This window comes from Peromyscus eremicus, chromosome 22, assembly GCF_949786415.1.
Source record: "Peromyscus eremicus chromosome 22, PerEre_H2_v1, whole genome shotgun sequence".
Classification (NCBI taxonomy): domain Eukaryota; kingdom Metazoa; phylum Chordata; class Mammalia; order Rodentia; family Cricetidae; genus Peromyscus; species Peromyscus eremicus.
In genome coordinates, this window is record NC_081437.1 from 22,564,459 (window position 1) to 22,587,461 (window position 23,003).

Consider the following 23,003-nt stretch of genomic DNA (forward strand, 5'->3'; position numbering starts at 1 on the left):
CTCTTCACCACTGAGCCATCTCTCCAGCCCTGGTTTGACTTGGTACTTGCTATGTAAGCAGACTTTGTAGCAGTCCCCACTTCTCAACCTTTCACGTGCTGAGATTACAGGCATGAGCCACCATTCCTAGCTGTCAGGTCTTAAGACAGGGTCTCCCTCCATTGTCCAGGCTAGCTTGGAACTCACTATTCTAGTGAGTTCTAGCAGGTGGCCTCAGACTTGAGACCTCCTGCTCAGCTCTCCTCATGCTAGGATTACAGGTGTGGGGCACCACGCCCAGTCTTCGATAAATGTATATGTTTTTCTAGTCACATGTTAGTTAAAGCTGAAACTGCCATCACACAACCATAGTTTTAGACCTAAAACACTATGGCTACTTGATGCGAGATTCTCCTTTTCTCTTTTTCAGCTCCTTACCTGCACATATTCCCTTCACACAGACATTGCGCACACTGTTCTACTAGCTGATATCTTTTACTACTTAGTATATTTTGATAACAAGTCCACATTTTACGTAAATAATTGCTTCCTTATCCTGAAAGTTACAGGGTATTCTATTGTATAATATATATTTAACCCAGTCCTTGGTAATCATTACCTGATTGTTCATATTTTGCTACTGTAAACAACATTATAATATATATTCATCATTTTCTAAGTATGTAAAAGACAAGATTCTAGAAATGGGCCAGGTGTGATAGCACACACCTTTAATGCCAGCACTCAGGACACAGAGGCAGACAGGTTTCTGTGAGTCTGAAGCTAGCCTGGTTTACAGAGTGAGTTCCAGTCCAGTCAAGGATACTTAGTGACACCTTGTCTCAAAACAAAACAAACAAAAAAACTAAATAAATAAATTTACATTTCTTTCTTTCTTTCTTTCTTTCTTTCTTTTTTTAATTCAGTATTGGGAATTGAACCCAGACCCTACACATGCTGGGCAGGCACTCTACCATTGAGCTATAGCCCTAGCCCTAAACGTTTTTGTTTTTTGTGTTCTCTTCTTCCTCTTCTTCTTTGTTTTGGTTATGCTGAGGGTTGTTTTTTGCTTTTTTATTTTTGAGACAAGGTATCACTATGTAGCCTTAGCTAGTCAGAAACTCAGAGAGAGATCCGCTGCCTCTGCCTCCCAAGTGCTGGGATTAAAGATGTGCGCCACCACTGCCCGGCGTTACATAGGTTTTTAAATATTAGAGGAATGAGTCTTTTGTGCATGTTGCTTTTTAAAGAAATTTGCTCTGCAGTAAGATTAAGTTTAAAAACCTCATAGCATTCCAATGAACCAGAAATCCATATAATATCCATGGAAAATCATCCAGCAATCTAAATTTCACAAACAGTTCTTCTGTTGCTAAAGGTTATCTGCACCGGGGTATAGCACATGCTTACTATACAAACTTAGTGCACATGCAAAAGCATACACACCCCACCAAACAAAATAATTCTGTAATTATTAAATACAAAGATAAATAAGACTCAATGTGGTGGCACATACTTATAATTCCAGCATTGGGAAATACAGGCAGGACATAATTATATTTTAATTATACACACACCGCTCTGGGTAAATCTGATAGGAGTTGGGGGAAGAGAGGGGATGAATATGAGCAAGAAAATATATGAAATTCTCCAAAAATTAATAAAAACATGACTGAAAAATTCTTTAAAAGTTCAGTGTTAGGCTGGAGAGGTGGCTCCGTGGGTAAAGATGATTACCACCACGTGGCATCGATAGTCTGAGTTCAATCCCAGAACCCAGACGATGGAGAGAGAACCAAGCACTGAAAGCTGACTCCTGACATCTGCAACATCTGTACAGCCACATATACACCATCAATGTAAAAATAAAGACAGAAGTTCAAGGTCACCTGCGCTACAACAACCTGTTTGAGGCCAAGGTGGGCTACATGAGATATTGTCTCAAAAACAATTTTTTAATGTTTTTTTTTTTTAATTATTTGTTTTTATTTTATATGCATTGGTGTTGTCTACACATGTGTCTGTGTGAGGCTCTCAGATCTTGGACTTACAGACAGTTGTGAGCTGCCATGTGGGTGCTGGGAATTGAACCCAGGTCCTCTGGAAGAGCAGTCAGTGCCCTCAACCGCTGAGCCATCTCTCCAACCCCATGTTTTTTCCAGTTAGAACTACTTACTTTTTTAGTTCTGGGATCTCTGCTGGCTTTACAAGTTTTATTAATCCTTTAAGCCTCTGTTGTTCTTTCCTTAGTTCAAAAGTCCTCAGGTGAAGTTTCTTCCGGGATACGCCATCTAGTGTGCTCCCTGACTTCATTTCTGACATGAATGCATCTAAAGAATCCTGAGATGATGATTCTGATAGAGCTGCCCAAAAAGGAATATACATGTTTAGAAAGATGGCCCAAATACTCTAAAATTCAGTCAGATTATCGACAAAGAGGTCACAAATATAAAGCTGAACAGAAAACATCATTGATATTAAGAATGCGCCAACAAGTTATAGCTGTGTGAGACCTTGTGAGGTTATTTAGGCTTCAGTCCCTTCAACTATTAAATAAAAAGAGATTAAGCCAAACAATTTTTAACATCTTTCTAGCTTTACAATGTTACATTGTGTGGCGGAAGAAATGGCTCAGCAGTTAAGAGCACTTGCTGCTCTTGCAGAGGACCTGGGTTCAGTTCCAGCATCCACATGGCAGTTCACAACTATCTGTAACTCCAGTTCCAGGGATCCAGTGCCCTCTTCTGGCATTCATGAGTACCAGACACACATGTGGTTCACAGACATGTATACCGGCAAAACTCATTCATAGAAACACACATAAAATAAAAAGCTATATTGCTCCTTAAAAATGTCTCCAAAATCCGAACCTTCCAGTGTATCCCAATGCCTAACATGAAGCAGTATATATTAATATGATAGGTGCTCAGTAACTACTGGCTGATAGTCTTACCTTTGCTTGAAGCCTTGAGCCTCTCAGAAATTTCAGAGAGTTCCCTTTCAGCATCATTTAACTTTGCAACCTAAATGCCCAAATCAACAGAGTTAGCAAATGTTTTCCTTCTTATCACCTTCTTATTGTCATTATTATTACAAGCTTTAAGATAATTACTTCAGAAATCCACCTAAATTGGCTCCTGATAGTTATTTCATTTGTTTACTATATTCTAGCTGAACTAATTTTAAAATTAAAGAACTCAAATAGAATGAGTTACTGAAATTTTAAAAGAAAACATTCAAGACATTTGTTTTTATCAATGAATAAGAGGTAGATGTTGGATAATGTTTTAAGCTGGGAATACTGCTAAATATAGTGTGAAATCCATGCCACCTTAAGGCAATTTCATGAAGGCTACGCCATTCCAGACTAAAACAGTACTATTCTTCTGACTTCTCTTAAATGCCAGAGCTTAACATCAGTTTCACTGTGGCCACCCAAATAGGGAACTTTTTCTTTGCTTGTTGGGAAGTCACACCATATCCTAAGAATGTTCACTAATGGATCAATACAAACCTAGAGGAAAGTCTGCATTAGTGAATCAACTCTTTTTTCCACCAACTTGAATAGAACTAGTGTTATTTGTTACCATTAAATTTAGAGTTCACAAAAGTTGTAACTCAGTACTAGATTTCCATGCTGCTGTTTTTAAAAGTTATAATGTCCACATAAATAGCTGCTTCTATAAACAACTTGCCAGGGATTCAAAAGTTTCTGGCTTCTCATCAATCTTCCCAGCCTTCTTCATCCGGTTCAAACGCTTCTTCTCAACCAGGCCAGTCCGATCAAGGAACGTATCATCGTCACTATCATAAAAATCTTCATCTTCCCAGTTCTTGGCTTTCCTTTTCCGAGACACTAAAAATAAAACGATTCATAATGAACATTTTTTGTGTGTTTTTTTAGAGAGACATAAGGAGAGTAGGAGGGAGGGAAGCGGGGGGCTGGGGGGCTGGGGGGCTGGGTATGCAGCTTAGTTGGCAGCGTTCATACCTAGTATGCACAAGGCCCTGGGTCTGATCTCCAGCAGAACCTAACTAGGTGCAAGGGAGCCCACCTGTGACCTCAGCACTGGGGAGTTAGAGGCAGGAGGGTTAGAAGTTTGAGGCTATCCTTGGCTACATAGCAAGTTTGAGGCCAGCCTGGGATACACAAGACCTTGTCTCAAAAAAGAAGAAGAAGACAGGAAAGGGGAAATAAGTCGGACACAAAGGATATTTATTATGCCACTTACACGAGGTCCCTAAAGTAGTCAGGTTCTGTGCTGAGAAGACGACTCAGCAGATCAAGTCCTTGCCTCACAAAGGTGAGGACCAGCATTCAGATCCCCAGTGCCCATGCAAATGCTGAGCAGGTGTGGCAGGGCACCTGCACCCCCAGCACACAAGACTGAGAGACAAGGGATCCCCAGAGCTGGCTGGCCAGCTAAACAAGCTCAGGACTCGGGGTTCAGCAGGAGGTTCTACCTCAGTATAAAAGGTGAGGAGTGACTGAAGAGGATACCCAACACCAACCTCTGACCTCCACATCCCTTATAAAGTAATCAAACCACAGAGACAGAAACAGAGTGGAGTCCCCAGGGGCTGGAGGGGAAGGAGAATGAGTTAATGTTCACAGGATACACTTGCACCAGGAGTAACGAAAGGTTCTTGGCTGGGCAGTGGTGAGTACGTAAGTAAACGTAGTATCAATAAATTACAGTATGTTTTATGTTATATATATTTTACAACAATAAAAAGTTAAAACAAAGCTGGGCATGGTGGCGCACACCTCTGATCCCAGCACTTGGGAGGCAGAGGTAGGCAGATCTCTGTGAGTTCAAAGCCATCCTGGTCTACAGATAGAGTTCAGGACAGCCAGGGCTACACAGAGAAACTCTGTCTTGAAAATAACAAAAATAAGTAAGTAAAACAAACCAACAAAAAAGTCAATCAATAAAATAGTAAGAAGATGAGGCTGGAAAGATGGCTTAGTGGTTAAGAGCACTGGCTACTCTTCCAAAGGACCTGGTTCAATTCCCAGCCCTCACATGAAGGCTCACAACTATCTGTAACTCAAGTTCCAGCAGATCCTCACACATGCAGGCCCAATACCAACACACATAAAAATTAAATGAATAAATAAAAATCACTTAAAAAAATAAGAAGAACTGGGTGGTGGTTCACGCCTATAATCTCAGCTCTCAGAGGCAGAGGCAGATGGATCTCTGTGAGTTCGAGGCCATCCTGGTCTACAGAGCAAGTTCTAGGACAGCCATGGTGGGTACACAGAGAAACCCTGTCTTGAGAAACTAAAAAAATAGAAAAAAAAAGGTATATATATATATATAAAGTAAGAAGATAATTAGAAAAAGATCATAAACATGGAAATAAACCAAGGAACATGGAACTGGCCTGAAACTCACACATGGACCAGGATGGCCTTGAATTACAACCCTCCTCCTGTGTCTGCCTTGCAAATTACAGACATGTGCAACCATGCTCCCAGGAGCCAGGTTTTCTGTTATTTCTCTTCTTCTCTTTCTTTCTTTCTTTTTTTTTTTTTTTTGTTTTCGATACAGGGTTTTTCCATGTAACTCTGGCTGTCCTGGAACTTACTTTGTAGACTAAGTTGGCATTGAATTCACAGAGATCTGCCTGCCTCTGCTCCCGAGTGCTGGGACTAAAGTTGGGTGCCACCACTGCCTGACTTAGCTTTTTAACCAGGATTAGTTAATCCACCACCAGGATTTAGTTTTCATAATGTATATTCATCTATGTACCAAAGATATCTAAGACAATATAAACAAATGTCTTAGGTTGTTGAGAGAGGGGACTTTTCTCTCCACTTCAGAAAATTCTGTACAATGTACACATTATCCATGTAGAGAGATTAGGCTACCCTTTGTGTTACATTTCCCTTCTTTGATTTTTTAAAAGAAAGAAAGATTTTCATATACTACCTGCTTCCTGCCGCAGCAATCCCAATGTATCAAGGATCCGACAAGCTTCCAGTGAGCACTGTATCATCGCTTCTTTTTTCTTCCCTGAGTGAATGGCCTCAGCCACCAGCTGCTTCCCAGTTGAGTCATCTACAGGTAATCTGCAGGGGTTCACAGGGAGTGACAGCTCATGGTAAGCCCTGACTCCCATGAGGACAACTGTCACGATGCCATTTCCTCAGATGGCCTTTCAGTCCCTCAGTGAATTTCATGTTGTCTTGCCAGGGCTGGACTTCAAACCATTTCCTTCCACGTTTATTCATTTCACCCAGCTCCCAGGGATACTAAACTAGAAAGGCACAAACTTGGTAAGAGCCTAAAATGCAGAGTCAAGCTCCTCTTGGGGACAGTCTCTGAAACCACATGTTAACTTGAAAGTGGTCACTTCCAGTTGTAGACACTAACAAGAAAAGAACCCAGGAGCTCAGTATTTAGTAAGTAGAAAAAAGAGAATTCTCACAAAACAAGACCCTGTCTCAAAAAAAAAAAGTAAACAAAAAAGAACATACCTTACCCTGCAGAGCCAAGTGCTATGTCCCTGCTCATCAAATTCATATTCTAATTCTTCTCCTGCAGAAAGAAGAACAATGTTAGTAAGAGCTAAAATGACTAGCCGATATAATAAGAGAACAAAGGTTAAAGACACCAAGATTTAATATCAAAATGAGCACTGAATTTCAATACATGTCATTTATTCCTAGGGATCATCCCCTGGAAGTAAGACTAGAATAAGTGAGACATGAAAGAAAAGAATTTCAAATCAGAACAGTCAACTCAGTAGGGCCTGGTGGCATGGTTGGTTGACTGGTTATTTATCTGTCTGTCTGTCTGTCTATCTACCTACCTATCTATCTATCTATCTGTTCGTTTATTTGGTTGAGAGGGTGTCTGTGTAGCCCTAGCTATCCTGAAACTCACTTTGTAGACCAGGCTGGCTTCGAACTCACAGAGATCTGCCCGCCTCTGCCTCCAGCAAGTGCTGGCACAGACTTTTCATCCAGCTGCACAGGAGGCTGTGGCAGAAAGATCAAGTTCAAGGCCTGCCTGAGCTACAGAGTGAACTCAAGGCCAGCCGAAACTTAGTGAACCCTGTCTCAAAAATAAAACAAAAACCCACACAACTGAAAAAGAGGGCTGCCGTCAAGTGTGGTAGCTCATGCTTATAATCCCTGCAGTCAGGAAGGAGACGTAGGAAGATCACTGCAAGTTCAAGGCTAACCTGAGTTACATTGAGAGTTTGAGGCCAACCTGGGAAATGAAGTGAGATCCTAGCCTTTATTTAAAACAAAAACAAAAACCCCGAGGGATACACCTCAGTGGCATTGTGCTTGCTTGACGTACATACAGGTCCTATGCTCAACTCCAGGACCGCAAAACACAATCCTGGTTGTATAGGCTTGTAATACTAGGTATTCAGAAACTGAGGCAAGAAGATCATAGCTACAAGGCCTGCCTGGTCTACAGAGCAGGTGGGGGTGGGGTTCAGATTGTGGCTTAGTGATAAAATGCTTGCCTAGCATGAACAAGGCTCTGGATTTGATCCCAGAATAATCAGAACAAAACAACCAAACCAATCATCTCTCCATATATACTTTTATTTATGCAATTGTGTGTGTGTGTGTGTGTGTGTGTGTGTGTGTGTGTGTATATGCACGCGCATGTGGGGGGGGGTTGTCTTCCTCAGTTGTCCACCTTAGGCTCTCTCACTGAACCAGGGGCCCATCAATCCAGCCAGGCTGGCTGACCAGCTGTCTCTCTGACTCCCCAGCACTGGGCTCACAGACACATACGACCAGGTCCAGCTTTTTAATGTGGTACTAGGAACCCAAAGGCAGGTCCTCCACTTGTGCAGCAGACACCTTACTGAATGAGCCTGCTCTCCAGCCCTAATTTTCATACTTTCATAGGTTACAGGTGGTGTTTGGAAACATAAATACACATTCTGTTGCTGCTGGAGACAGAGTGTCATGTAGTCTAGGCTGGCCTTGAACCTATGTAGACAACCATGACCTTGAACTCCTAATCTTCTTGCTGCCACTTCCTAAAGTGATGGGACAGCAAGCATCAACCACCATGCCTGATTAGAAGCATAAATATTATGTTGAGAGCAATTAGTTCATATATATTTCCAGATACATGTGTGTGCATATTTACACACACACACACACACACACACACACACACACAGACTGGATTTTTTCGGTATTGGTAACCAACCAATTGCAGATTGAAAAAAAACTGTCTAGGGCCTGGAGAGATGGCTCAGCAGTTAAGAGCACTGACTGCTCTTCCAGAGGACCTGGGTTCAATACCTAGCAACCACATCTGTCTGTAACTCCAATTGTAGGGGATCAGACACCCTCGCACAGGCATACATGCAGCCAAAACACCAATGCACATAAAAGTTTTAAGAAAAGAAAAGAAGCCAGCAATGGTGGCGCACGCCTTTATTCCCAGCACTCGGGAGGCAGAGGCAAGTGGATCTCTGTGAGTTCGAGGCCAGCCTGGTCTACAAAGCTACACAGAGAAACCCTGTCTCGAAGAAAAAAAAAAAAAAAAAAGAAAGAAAGAAAAAATAAATAAATAATCTATAGTATATTTAAAGTATATGGGAGGCTATATGTAGTTTATATGCAAACACTATGCTACTTGATATAAGAACTTAAGCATCTTCAGATCTTGGCATCTTCAGGGAAGGGTCTTGCAACCAATCCCCAAAAAGCAATGTGAATAACTATGAATGTATAAATATATCCATAAAACACGAATACACATGTAAATATGCATCAGTGTTCTTTCAAAGTATATCTACTGAAACAACTCTCCCTGAGAACTTTTCTTATCATATGAAGTTAAAGACCAGGGGCTGAAGGGATGGCTCAGTTGGAAAAGCACTTCCCTAGAGAGCACAGGACCTGAGTTCAATGCCCCAAAAGCTAGGTGAAAATGCACATGCTTGCAGTCCCAGCCCTGGAGAGGCAGAGGTAAGAGGATCCCTGGGGGTCAGAGGTCAGCCAGTCTAGTGTGATTAGCGAGCTTGAGGACAGAGAATCCTGTTTCCAAGGAGGTAGATGGTGCTTCTGAGGAGGACACCTCAGGTATTCCAGAACACATACACATTAAAAAGTACTGATTATAAAAGTCTATGTAGATTAGAAACAGTAAATTCTAAGGCTTTGCTTCATTTCCCTACCACTAAGGCCAAGGTCTTTTGAGAAGAATGTGTTAGAAGTATTTCTTTAAGATGAAAAGAAAAATAAACAAGAGGTTTACTATCTTTGAAATAAACCTGGGGCTGGCAGTATAGCTCAGTGGTAGAGAGAGCAGTTTCCTAGCACATATCCAGGGTTTGAGCCTCAGCATCCCACAAAAAGTAAAAATAGACAGAGCCAAAGAAACTGGTCACAGGGCAAGAACCCAACACAGAAGACAACAGACAAAATAAATTGTTTACAAGTGTGAGGCTAAAAGCTTCAGGAAGCAGCACTGCCATGAACAGCACTTTACTGTCAGGGCCAGAAGCGCATTTACTTACATACCTTCTCTGTCAAAGAAGCCTTGGAGAGCCTTCTTTGGATCCTTTATATAAAAGGCCTCCCGGTCCTGCTGAAACTCCAAGGCAATGGGGTTCTCTTCAGCCTCATCCTCTACAGCATCCTCGCCTGCAGGGCACAAGAAAGAACAAATATGAGAAGAGGAGACGTGAATGACGGCCTTGATCCTTCCAGACTGAGTAACGATATAATTAGAAGAGCTGGCACAGTGACACACACCTGTAATCAGTATTCGGGAGGCTGAGGCAGGAGGATCATAAGTTCCAGGATCGTCTGACTGTATAGAGATAATGCTTCAAGAAGCGCACATGCACACATACATACACACACACACACACACACTTATTTATCTATATTTGAAAGTGATTAAAGAAAGATATTTGAGAGCATGGGATGGAACAACCACAGATCATGAACATCTTTTAGTTTTCTAAATTATGTAACAGACAAGACTTGTTTCCACAGCATTTTTTTTTTCTTTTCATCACTTTAAAGACAACATTTACCTACTACACTTTGAAAAAGCACTGAGCTCGTTAGCCTATGGGTCTCTTTCTCTCCTATTCAGGTCTTACTCACTGATTCCAAAATAATTTCTTAACTCCCCTGTCTGCCAAACAGACAGAACCAAACGTGATGCCAATGTGCAGCTTTATTACGGCTACTTTTCCTTTCCTTCAACTTCCAGCTTGAAACTGTGGTTTAAAAATGTGTAAAGTGGCCGGGCGGTGGTGGTGCACGCCTTTAATCCCAGCACTCGGGAGGCAGAGGCAGGCGGATCTCTGTGAGTTCGAGGCCAGCCTGGGCTACCAAGTGAGTTCCAGGGAAAAGGCGCAAAGCTACACAGAGAAACCCTGTCTCGAAAAACCAAAATGTGTAAAGTGGGACAGCAGGTAAAGGTTCCCACGGCCAGGCCTGACAACCTGCTTTTTTTTTTTTGTTTTTTGTTTTTTTTTTTTTTTTGTTTTTCGAGACAGGGTTTCTCTGTGTAGCTTTGCGCCTTTTCCCTGGAACTCACTTGGTAGCCCAGGCTGGCCTCGAACTCACAGAGATCCGCCTGCCTCTGCCTCCCGAGTGCTGGGATTAAAGGCGTGGGTCACAACGTCCTGTTAGCCTCTGACTTCTATCTTTTTATAGACCCGAGTATCCATCCTCCAAAATGTCTTGTGTTTGTGGATATATTTGATAGTCTCTTGAATTTTTTGTACTTTGTGAAAATAGCATGAAAGGTGAAATATCAAACGCTGATTTCTTAGCCAAAGGAATTAATTAAATTTTCCATGCCCTCCAGTGATAATTATTTAGCACTCTGTGTGTGTGTGTGTGTGTGTGTGTGTGTGTGTGTGTGTGTGTGTGTTTAAATGATGAAAGCAATAAGTAAATTATATGGTGAGGAAGAGTATGTATAGTGCTCACAACTCAATTCCTTTATATCACTAAAGTTAATGAACCTGGGTTACTTTATTTGCAAATTACGCTTGCCCTACATCTATATCAAAGAGCCATGAAGAGCTATCTGGTCAAAAGCATTTAAAGGCGCCATTAGCAAGGGACTCAGAACTTGTTTGCAATTTCTTACCCATTCCCCACGTGCAACCCATATCATCATCTTGAATATTTCTCTTCCCTTCGGTGGTATCTGTTTCCTCTTCTCCATCGGAGTCTTCTCCTAACATCTTCTTCTCCAGCAATATCTGTTGCTGCTTGCGCAGTTCCTTCAACTGTGTTACTGTCAACTCAGATTCTGCCTCTCGGTCTTCCTCTGGTCCCTGATGAATCACGGGGAGGAAATATATACATATATGGATTCAGGGATGGAGAAAATATTTTCCGAGATACAGCAATGTACACAGACCTGTGGGTCCAGACCGACCCCTATGCTCTTGTCACTGGTGAGTGGGAGAATCTTTTTTTTTTTTTCTTTCTCTCAACTAAACCTTAAAGAAACTCAGAATCCCAGCCTAGTGAAGTCCCAAGATTCTTCCTTTAGATTTTTCTACTTACCTGAAGGATAAAGAGCCGGGTGCTGCCTCCAAAGCGGAAAACGTGCCCAACGTGGACTCTACAGTAAGTGCGGGGCGGGATGCGAGTCTTGTTGAGGAAAGTGCCATGGGTACTTCCCAGATCATAGAGATAGAAGCCCCGCCCAGGACTGTCAGCTTCTCCGTCGGGATCAGACCCCCGGTGCTGTAGCACCGCATGGTACCGAGACACGGAGGGATGCTCCAGGCATACGTCACAGCTGGCAAGCCTCCCGAAGAGGCAGCAGCTCGTCCCTTTCAAGGTGCGGGTGCCAAGGATGGTGCCGCCCTTCAGGGTCTCGAGGCTGTAGGGGGCCGTGGCTGGGCTGCCCCACGATGGCTCTTGGTAGGGGGGAGCCCGGGCCGGACCGCCGGCAGCAGCAGCAGCTACCCGCGGGGATCGGAGCCGCTCCGCGGGTGGACTCCCAGTCTCCCCGCCGTCCGGCTGAGTCGATGATGGGACCTCGGGCTCCCTACAGCCGGGGTCCAGCAGCACCGCGGGACATTCCTTCTCCACATCCTCAGGGGTTGGGGGACTGGAGGCTGGCGCCTTGCTCCGCACAGGCGGAGACACCGGCAAAACCGGCTTCTTAAACTCGCTGCTGATGTCCTGAGGTGCAGGCGGTTCCGACTGAGAGGTAGGATCAGCCATCCTCAGCCGGGTGCAACCTCCAAATGTGTCCCTCAGAAACCCCGGCCGCTCGCTCTCCACGTTCCCAGCTTCCTGACGCTTTTCTGGACGGCAATATTGGAGTTCCTCTTTCAAGACTCACCGAGTTGTAAAGATGTGAATAGCCCTAGGGAGTAACAATACCGGGGGGGGGGGGGGGGGGGAGCTATTGTGGTGTTGTGCAGAATGCGGACATTTTTAGGCGTTGCAACCGGCTGGGAATAACTTCCTGTGGCAGAGGGCGATTGAAAAGAAGCGCTTCCGGCGGCCTAGAGCCATTAATCAATAAACTAGCCTCTTAGGCTTGACCTAGTCGTCGCCTCGGACCTGTCGGAGTCAGACAGCCGCGCAGACCGCTCCTGGAACACGGCGGTGAGTATTTGAGCCTTATTGTCTGCCTCAGGTCCAGAGTTCCCCATTTTACTGCTGTCCGGGAAACCAGACTTCCCAGGAGCCTGTGGTTGGCGCCTAAGCCTTGCTGGTCGTGATCACGGAGCCCCTACCCTGCACCTCCCGGGCGTAGGCTTGATACCCCTTTTAGTCCTTTTGTGAAGTTAGGGAAGAGGGCAATTCCTTGTTAGTTCGTCCGTTCCTTGTTATTCGCAGAACGAATTATTGAGGCAGCATGTGCAGTGGCTTTACGAACCTGGGCGTCGAAACCTGTTTTCTCTTTCACCCTTTGTATTTATGACATTGGCATGACACCGGGCCACAGCTTCCACATCTGAAAAATTGGAAATAGTAGTGCTCCCTTTTTCACAGGAGTGTTGGGAAATTGGACTAAACAATAGTTCATATTGTAACTCTTTTTAACAGATGCCTAGACACTATACCAAGATGGTAGCCATAACAGGTGGGCGAATGCAGCGGATTAAGTCAATTAAAGTTAAATCCAGGGATAAATGCAAATCGATGTGAGAATACAAAGAAAGAATGTATATTGGGGAAATGTTAGGGGATAATGATTTTAGTTATATTAAAGAACACATTCAAGTCTGATAAAGATGTAGAGGGTGGCAGAGGACACTACTCAAAGAGTCAATTATGAAAATGTCTGCCATTCTCAAGAAGCTGAGTAGTGGGGCTGGAGAGATGGTTCAGTGGTTAACAGTGCTTGCTGCTCTTCCAGAGGACCTGAGTTGTGTTCCCAGTACCCACATCAGGGCAGCCTGTAACTCCAGCTCCACAGGGATCTCGTGCCCTCTTTAGGCCTCCTTGGGCACCTGCATACACGTGGGACACACATATATGTACAAAGCAATAAAAGTAAAATCTAAGCACCAGGCAGTTGTGGCTCACACCTTTATTCCCAGCAGGTGGATCTCTGTGAGTTTGAGGCCAGCCTGGTCTACAGAGAGAGTTCCAGGACAGCCAGGGCTACACAGAGAAACCCTGTCTTGAAAAACCAAAAACGATTAAAAATAAAAGTCTTAGCAAAAATAGTGTATTTTTTGAGGGGCCAGGTAGAAGGCTCAGCTGGTAAAGGCACTTGTTGCCAAGCCTGACAACCTGAGTTCAATCCCTGGAACCCACATGGTGGAAGGAGGGAACTGACTCTCACAATCTGTCCTCTGACTTCTACATACACACTCCCAAACACACACACACAATAAGTAAATGTTAAAAAAAAATTACAAAGAAAAAAGAAACTTAGTAGTATGATATTGTTAGAACTAAGGTCATTTAATCCAGGAACCCCCTGTTTGCCTGCAGGGCCCTGGGTCTACACCTTTACAATAGCAGTTGCTGCATGCTACTATACTGAAATATTTTGTTTCTGTGTCTCTGACCTCAGGACAAAGAGCTTGCACCTTCACACAATGTCTGGTATTCGATTGATGTGTATCAAACCTGAAGAGACATATAGGCAATGAATCTGGAGAAGCAAATTGAAGACATATTGTAAGTTTCATTGAATGGTAAGCCACAGGATTCCGACTTTTTTTTCCAAGTGATGCATTCAACAGGAGTTTGAGACAAAGAGGCAAAAAAAAAAAAAAAGAGGCTGGAGGTGTGGTTCAGGGATAAAACACTTGCCTAGCCTGTGTTCGGTACCATGAAAAGAAAAAGAGAGAGCAAGCCCAGCAACAGTGTAAAGTATTCTGGGAAAGACTAGAGGGAGGGATACCAGTCAGAAGGCGGCTGAAGTTTCCCAGCTTCAGTCTGGGGAGACAGCTCAGTCTATAATGTTCTTGCCATTGCAAGCATGAGGACCTGCATTTGAGCCCCCAAACCCATATAAAAAACCCAGGTGTGGCTGCATGTGCTTATGAACTTAGTTCTGGGGCGGCAGAAGCGGGCGGATCCCTGGAGGTCTGGAATGAGCAGCCAGCCCTAGGTTCGAGAGAGAGGTCCTGTCTCAAAAAGCTGAGGAAGGACACCTGAGGAAGGACACCCAAGGTTGATCTCTGGCCTCCATGTGCATGCGTACACAAAGAACCTCTTGTATTCTTTCATCTGTATGTCCAAATTTGAAAGCATAAGGCTAGATTAAACATTCGTGAATGTTTCCACCAGGATAAATTAAAATATGCTCAGGCACGACATAGGATAAGAAGCACCTGCTAGTATTTTTTGTTTATTTTCCAAGACAATGTTTCTCTGTAGCTCTGGCTGTCCTGGATCTCACTCTGTAGACATCGAACTCAGAGTTCTGCCTACCTCTGTCTCCAAAGTGCTGGGGTTAAAGAAGTGTCTGGGATTAAAGAATCTGTCAGTATTTTTAGTGCTACTCTCTTTTTTTTATTAATCTAGCACAGTTGTGTCAAAATACTCTGGAAATAATCTAGGCCTCCCATTGAAATTTCATGCTTTATAGCCAGGCGGTGGTGGCGCACGCCTTTAATCCCAGCACTCAGGAGGCAGAGCCAGGCGGGTCTCTGTGAGTTCATGCTTTGTAAAGTGTTTAGATTTAGGCATGATGGGAACTCTGGTAATGAATTAGTGAAGGGAAACAGGCAGTGTATATGTTAGAGTCCCAGGCACCATTACTGCTGTTCATCTACTAATGACTTCGATTGTTCTTTTGTCCTTCAGTCCAAGAGGAATTGTCATCGTGTGATTGGCACCTGACAATTATTTTTCTCTTAATTTCTTCAAGGAGAACGTCCTTTGTCCTAGAGTTTTGCTGACACCTTTCTCAAAGTGATCTCAACTTGCTTTTTATGTAAGAACTGCCTGGACTTCATATTTTTCACTGCAGAAGCCTACGATCTGCAATTGCCAGAGACTTAAACTATTACCTGTAGGGTCTCATCTACATTAAACCTGAGAGCTCTTCTGTGCTTGCTCTAAAATGTTGAGATACTGGGGAGAGATACCAATCCCGTCAGGACAGACCAACAGAAGTTCCTTTGATCTGCTCCCACGGGAGTTCCGCCTGGTGGAAGTCCATGACCCACCCCTGCACCAGCCCTCAGCCAACAAGCCCAAACCCCCCACCATGCTGGACATCCCCTCAGAGCCATGCAGCCTCACCATCCATACCATTCAGTTGATCCAGCACAACCGACGTCTTCGCAGCCTGATTGCCACAGCTCAGACCCAGAATCAGCAGCAGACGGAAGGTGTAAAGGCCGAAGAGAGTGACCCTCTTCCCTCCTGCCCTGGGTCACCTCCTCTCCCTGATGACCTCCAGCCTTTGGATTGTAAAAATCCCAATGCACCATTCCAGATCCGGCACAGTGACCCAGAGAGTGACTTTTACCGGTAAGACAAAGCATTGCTATGTTATCTTTTTTTTTTAAGTGACTCCCCAGTGATCCTGTTAAGCATTTCCACTTCTGCAGGAGGAAACTGAGGATGAGAGCGTTGACTTGGCTGACATCACTCACATCATTAGTGGAATGTCTCATGTTAGTCCAAATCTTCAGACTCTAGAGTCTGTATTTTTTTAATTTTCTAATACAGTAGGCATTTATTGAGTGCCTACTCATACCATTCATTTTACTAGAAGTGAAGTAATACAGTGATACATAAAAGGTAAAAAGAAGGCTGAGGATATCACTCAGTGGTAGAGCAGTGGCCTAGCAATAAGGAAAAAGAAGAAGAAAAAACGGCCTATAACAGTCAGCACCATATTCACATTTTTTGAGGGTAATATAGTTTCATTCAACAAAATATTGTTGTTCATCATATTAAATTCATGCTATTACTACAGTTTTGTAGGGTTGTTTTGTTTGTTTGTTTGGTTGGTTGGTTTTTTGGGGGGTCAGGTTTCTATTTTAATTGTTAACAAGAATGGTGATCATGCCTAGGGGCTGGGGCGATGGCTTAGTAAAGCGGTTGATGAGACCCTGTGTTCTGTCTCCAGAACCCATGTCAAAAAGCCAGGCATGGTGGCTCACATTTATAATTTCAGCACTGGGAAGACAGAGACAAACATCCCTGAGGCTCTCGAGCCAGTCAGCGAACCAACCTCCTTGGTGAGCTCCAGGCCAAGGAGAGACCCTGCCTTCAAATACAAGGCAGTACCTGGGAAGATTGCAGGATGAAGGGACTGGGAAGGTGGAATTGTAAAACTCTCAGTCAGACAGGCTGGTCACCCCTGGACAAGAGCACAAGTAACACTAGCATGCCTCCTCTTTCAGCGGAAGAGGGGAACCTGTGACTGAGCTCAGCTGGCCCTCCTGCCGGCAGCTCCTCTACCAAGCAGTGGCCACAATCCTGGCCCATGCAGGCTTTGAGTGTGCTAATGAAAGTGTCCTGGAGACCCTAACCGACGTAGCGCACGAGTACTGCCTAAAGTTCACCAAGTTGCTGCGCTTTGCCGTAGACCGGGAGGCCCTGCTGGGACAGTCCCCTTTCCCTGATGTAATGGAGCAGGTGTTCCATGAAGTAGGGATTGGCAGCGTGCTCTCCCTCCAGAAGTTCTGGCAGCATCGCATCAAGGACTATCACACTTACATGCTACAGGTGAGGTGACCTGGGAGACGTGGGCAACGGTGCCATCATCTGGGAATGTTCAGCAGAGTCTCCAGCACATGTTCTGGAGCACAGTGCATGGGGACTTGCAGCCAAGTGGCTTTAACCCACTTTTCTCGTGGCCTTTTGTTTCTGTGTCCTCACACTGGCCCAGTGAGATGTCAGGGCTCTTTCTGTTAGTGGACAGCTCATTCACTGTTTCTCCCTCTGGAAGAAACACACAGGTATCTGGAGTCTCAGACACTGTGCTTAGCATTCTTTTTAGTCAACAAGCATTTATTGTGACGTATTGTGAATCAGGCATTGTGGGAGATCTTAGTTTACAAGGTGAGTAAACTCTTTTGAGCTTACAGTAGTCACGAGAAGCAAAACCAGGCAAAACTGTAATAGTCACAACGTTTCAGAGAACACTAAGTGTGTCGAAAATGAAACGAAACCAAAGGAGGTCCTGGAAGGGGGCCTGAAGGGCTAGGGTTAGAGCACAAGCATCTCTCCAGTTCCTGAGGCTTAGGCAGTTTGTCCACTTAAGAGTGACCGGGAACCCTCAGCTTCTAACGGAGACTGCTTAGGATCCAGATTGCTTGCTTCACTCGTGTTGGCCCGTAGGGTCTATAGGCCAGATGTCTGTCCAGGGGTTTCTGTCGTGTGAGACAGGATTCCACTTGCGGCTGGCTTTCCTCGCCTCCCTCCGGCATATTTGCCTCATGTAACTTTTAATTAATGAACAAGACATTTTCTGACACTTTTTCTTTGTATGCCTCTGTCGTCACCTCGGACCCAACCCTTCAGCAACTTCCTCCCGTTGGCAGTGCAAGTCCTTGTTTCTTAGTGGTGCTGCGGATGCATGCATGGCCTTGCACACCCAAAGCACGCGCTCTCCCGCTGGCCTGCACGCCCAGCCCTGGCAGAATTTTTACAATTCATCTTTCAGGCTGGCTCAGTTAAGTGTTTGTCTCAAAAGTATGAGGACCTGATTCAGATCCCCGAGCCCATGAAAAGAGCCAGGTGTGGTGGTGCACACCTGAAATCCCAGCAATGGTGAGATAGGAGACGGGGATTCCTGGAGCTCACTTTCTCACAAGGTGGAAGCACACACATGCACTTGAGTGCACATGCACACACATATATGCATAGACACGTGTGCAACCCCACACATGTACATTATACATACACACACACACACACACACACACACACACACACACACACACACACACCAAAAAGAAAGAAGAAATAAAAGTACAACTCATCTGTTAACCTGTACTCTCCTGGGTTCTCCTTGGGTTACCACAAGTTGACTATCCAATCTAATTCTGAAATAGCCTTGGAAAACTAACTCTTGCTTGCCAACAGATTAGTAAGCAGCTCTCTGAAGAGTATGAAAGGATTGTCAATCCCGAGAAGGCCACGGAAGACACTAAACCTGTGAAGATCAAGGAGGAACCTGTGAGTGACATCACGTTTCCTGTCAGTGAGGAGCTGGAAGCTGACCTTGCTTCTGGAGACCAGTCCTTACCCATTGGAGTCCTCGGGACTCAGAGTGAGCGCTTCCCATCCAACCTGGAGGTGGAGGCTTCGCCACAGGCTTCAGGTAAGGCACAAAGTGCATTTGGGTTCTAGTTCTGTCCGTCTCTAAGTGGGGGAGAAGCAGGCATGGGCAGAAGGAACGTTGCTGGAACAAACAGAGCTGTGGTGGGCCCTTTTCAATATGCTCTGCTGGAAGTAGCTGTGTTTCCTCCATAGAGACTTCCAACCAACTGCAGACAAAAGGGATGAGATTGTTCTACCCTGTTTGAATGTGCTGCTCTCTTGTAGGTTATAGCTGTGATAACGTTGGGAACCTGGACCACTGGTTCATTTTAGTTTTGGGCCATTACACTTGTATGTGTTTGGTTGGTTATTGAGACGGGGTCTTGCCATACAGGCTAGGTGGGTCTGAAATTGAAGTCCTCCGGCTTAGGCCTCCCTCGTGCTGGGATGACTGGGCTACACCACACGCTGCCTGCCTCACCACCCAAGTCAGTTACATTGCAGATTAGTTTGGATACTTGTTTACAAACGTAAATGCATAAGAAATTTGAATATCAAATCCTCAAATGTGACCCAAAGAAAATTAGGCCAGTGTCAGATATGCTGAAAAGAGGCTTTTGGCCAAGGAAGAAGTAACAGTAACAGCAGAGCTGTATTAGCAGGATACAGAGAGGGAGGGGCATCCAGGACCATGTCCCTTGTCAGGAGAAACAAGCAGGGAACAGATGTCAGCATCATGCAGTGATCATTGTCTTCAGAATGCAGGAGAGGTCCAGAGAGAGTCTCCGATAAAAGGCAGGCAAATAAGAAGACAGCCCCATAAAAGGAAGGAGAGAGCTCGGGAGACGGCTCAGTAGGTAGGAGAGCTTACTGTGCAAGCGTGAGGACCCGGGTTCGAATCCCCAGCACCTGTGTAAAAGGAGTGGGTGGCTCTGTGTGCCTCTAATCCCGACACCGGGAAATGGAGTCAGGTGATCCTAAAAGCTTACCGGCCAGCCAGCCTTGTAAAAACAGTGAGTTTCCAGGTCAAGGCAGTAAGAGCAACAGAAGGAGATTCCAGCATCCTTCTCCGGCTTCTGCATGCATGTAGGTATGCACACCTACCTACAGGTTTATTTGTGTCACACACACACACACACACACACACACACACACACACACACACACACGGGAAGGACAGCATAAACTACCTGAGCAAGGCCTGGAACTGTATCTACCTTTGAACATAATCTTTCCACCCAGTTTTACTTTGCTGCTGTAGGGAAGTGGAGAGGAAGCTGGTAATTTGGGGTGACACTTTGAACCGTGGACGTCCTCAGTCCATGTGTGGAACAGCAATGAAGCCAGCGCAGAGGACGCTCGTCAGCCCTGGATGGGAGTCCGTTGTTCATACTCTTCCCCTTCGTTCTAGGTGCAGAAGTAAATGCTTCTCCTCTTTGGAACCTGGCTCATGTGAAAATGGAGCCTCAGGAAAGTGAAGAAGGCAACGTGTCTGGGCATGGGGTGTTGGGCAGTGACGTCTTTGAGGAACCAATGTCGGGCATGAGTGAAGCTGGAATCCCGCAGAGCCCCGAGGATTCGGACAGCAGCTATGGTTCCCACTCCACGGATAGCCTCATGGGGTCCTCCCCCGTTTTCAACCAGCGCTGCAAGAAGAAGATGAGGAAGATTTAACTGCAGGACCTTCTGGTCCAGACGAGCATCAGCAGCAGAGAACCTCGATGTTCAGATTGTTTCCATAATAGTGATTGGATTCTTACTCTGAAATACAGTGGGCTTTCCTAATTTCAGAGAAAAGGTCTTAGCCTGGCTACATTTCACGTTGGCACCGTTTTTGTGCTTTTTCAGAACAACAGAGCCACTGTTCACACACCGACTGTGATGCTGGCCGTAATCAGACCAAAGCGCTGTCCCCGGCTGTTATCTTCCTGTGGGACACACACGTTCTTAGCTCCTCTCGGCCATCTCTCTGGCCCAGTTGGGAAGAATCACGACACTTTGATGCTCCCTGCAGAGGTGCGAAGCCGAGACGTTCTGCTTAAACGTCAAAGCTTGTGTGCATTCATTCACATCGATATACGCCATTAGAGATGTCAGGTTCTCATTCGTTTATTTTGGGTCAAGTCATGAGAATCCCGTAGTAATACAGAAAATAGCTAAACATAAACATCAGTCGTGTTTCAAAACTCTTTTTGCTACTCAAGCCTCTTACAAAATGAGGGCCCTGTGGAGACAGCCTTATGTAAACAGTGCTTTCCCCACAGCTCTTCCTTTTCTAGATTATTCCATCCAGCCTCATTTTTACTTTTAGTATGCTTTCTGCTGACAGAGACTTTCAAGTATTTTCACCATGCACATTTCCAAGTGCTAGTTTTCTCCTTTGTGAAGGATGCAAACAGGACCTGCTACAGTTGCTAGATGGGCAGCATTTGGTTTGTTCCAGGTTGTTCTTTGTTGTTGTTTATTTTGTTTTGTTGTTGTTTTCTTGAAGAAGACATCTGAGGAGCCAGAGAGATGGCTCAGTGGGTAAAGGCACTTGAAATGTGAGTGTTTGATCCCCAGGACCTACATGGTGCCTGGAGAGAACTAACCCCTCCAAGTTGTCCTTTGGCCTATATACATGCCATTGTGCATGCCTGCACACACACACACACACACACAAATAAATTATTTTTGAAAAAAGTCATTTGAGTTATCCCAGTTCTTTTTAAAATTCTTGTGTGTGTGACCCAGTTTATCAGAGTTGGCTCAAGTGTGGGTGAGAACTTACTGGAACAAAAGCAACCTAGCAGCAGCTACCTCACTGAGGAAAAGCACACCCCCTCCCCTCAACAACCAGTCTTGCTAACAGGCCCTCGGAGGGGTGGGGTCTCAAGGGTGCCCTCTCATCATGTTGGCAGGCCTATCTTGTGCAGGTAACCAGTGCTAGAGTGAGTCCATGAGTACAATGGCTACATCATCTTCAGAAGGTATCTTTTTGCTGTCCATCTCCCATCCTCTGGTTCTTAAATTTTTCTCACCCCGCTTCTGTGACGGTCCCTGAGCACAGGGGTGTGTGTGTGTGATATAGATGTGTCCTAATTAGCACCTCACTGCCACTTACTCTCCACACTTTGGCCAGTTACAGGTGTCTGCATTAACTGATGCCCACTGCCATAAGCTCTGATGAAGGCCAAGCATAGCTCTATCTCAAATGGTAAACGAGTTTAGGTCAAAGGATAGGTATGTTCCCTTCCTCAAATGCCAAACCAAGGTTAGGGGTTGAGCCCCCTACCTTCATCAGAGCTTATGGCAGTGGGCATCAGTTAATGCAGACACCTGTAACTGGCCAAAGTGTGGAGAGTAAGTGGCAGTGAGGTGCTAATTAGGACACATCTATATCACACACACACACCCCTGTGCTCAGGGACCGTCACAGAAGCGGGGTGAGAAAAATTTAAGAACCAGAGGATGGGAGATGGTAGGAATGTGTTTCCGGGTTTATTATGTGCATGTGTGCTAGCGCATGTGGGTGGGGTCGTGTATGAGGAGGTCAGAGACAACTGTGCGCAGTCAGTTCTCTCCTTCCACCTTCACATGGCCTCCAGGGACCGAACCCATGGCGTCAGGTTGGCATAGCAATGCCTTCAACCCACTAAACCATCTCGCCATCCCAGTTTCAGGGTTTTTAAAGACAGCCACATCAGGTACCTTAGACTGGCTTCCTGAAGTTATAACTTATTTTAAAATATTTATGAATTTACAAACTAATCCTTAACACTCTTAAAATCTACCCCGTTTTGATCTTCATTTTCATGAATGAAGTGGCCAAGAGGCATTTTATGTACAGTGTTTAGTTCACTTACTTGGGAAACATTCATTAAGCACATCCAAATACTTTAAATCTCATACAAGTGGCATAAAGACAAGATCCTACAGAGCTGACAGCAAGCGAGACAAGTAACATTTTAAGAGAGAAATAGGTAAGAGGAGGCACCATGGAGAAGAGCCCAGTATGTTCAGAGTATTGCTTTGCAAATACTTTCCCCTTAAGTAGGTCAAGCAAGTATAGCGGCCCAACCCTATAGACACAGCATTCAGGAGGCAGAGGTGGTCTGGGATACAAGAAAGGTCCTCTTTTTCTTTCTTTTTTTAAGACAGGGTCTCACTAGGTAGCCCTGACAGGTCTCGAACTCACAGAAGCCCACCTGTCTCTGCCTCCCAAATGCTGGGACTAAAGACGTGTACCACAACGGCATGACATCGGGCAGAAAGGCTTTAAAAAAGAAAGAGTTTCCCACTAGGTATGGAATATTGAATAATTGATGGTAAAATAAAATTCTGTGTTGCCTTGAAATAATACTGTAGA

General features: G+C 44.8%; 2 protein-coding genes across 3 annotated transcripts in view; one reads left to right on the forward strand and one right to left on the reverse strand.

Moving 5' to 3' along the window:
- Slc4a1ap (solute carrier family 4 member 1 adaptor protein) overlaps positions 1-12,376 on the reverse strand; it is a 24,896-nt gene extending 12,520 nt beyond the window's left edge. The window contains exons 1-8 of the mRNA XM_059248318.1: positions 11,516-12,376; positions 11,091-11,280; positions 9,497-9,619; positions 6,467-6,527; positions 5,919-6,058; positions 3,675-3,835; positions 2,933-3,002; positions 2,156-2,342 (exon numbers count right to left, since the gene is read on the reverse strand). Coding sequence (XP_059104301.1) covers positions 2,156-2,342; positions 2,933-3,002; positions 3,675-3,835; positions 5,919-6,058; positions 6,467-6,527; positions 9,497-9,619; positions 11,091-11,280; positions 11,516-12,184 — 1,601 coding nt within the window. The 5' untranslated portion in view covers positions 12,185-12,376. The remainder of the gene's footprint in view (positions 1-2,155; positions 2,343-2,932; positions 3,003-3,674; positions 3,836-5,918; positions 6,059-6,466; positions 6,528-9,496; positions 9,620-11,090; positions 11,281-11,515) is intronic.
- Positions 11,811-21,310, forward strand: Supt7l (SPT7 like, STAGA complex subunit gamma). Of its 2 annotated transcripts, none has more exons than XM_059248317.1 (6): positions 11,811-12,574; positions 13,998-14,121; positions 15,239-15,910; positions 16,792-17,116; positions 18,479-18,716; positions 20,067-21,310. In XM_059248317.1, the coding sequence occupies exons 3-6, from the start codon at positions 15,498-15,500 to the stop codon at positions 20,327-20,329; spliced, it is 1,239 nt and encodes a 412-aa protein (XP_059104300.1). In that variant the 5' UTR covers positions 11,811-12,574; positions 13,998-14,121; positions 15,239-15,497; the 3' UTR covers positions 20,330-21,310. The 2 variants fall into 2 exon arrangements, with proteins under 2 accessions (XP_059104300.1, XP_059104299.1); XM_059248316.1 differs by having other exon boundaries at positions 13,998-14,104.
- The last annotated feature ends 1,693 nt before the right edge of the window (positions 21,311-23,003 follow it).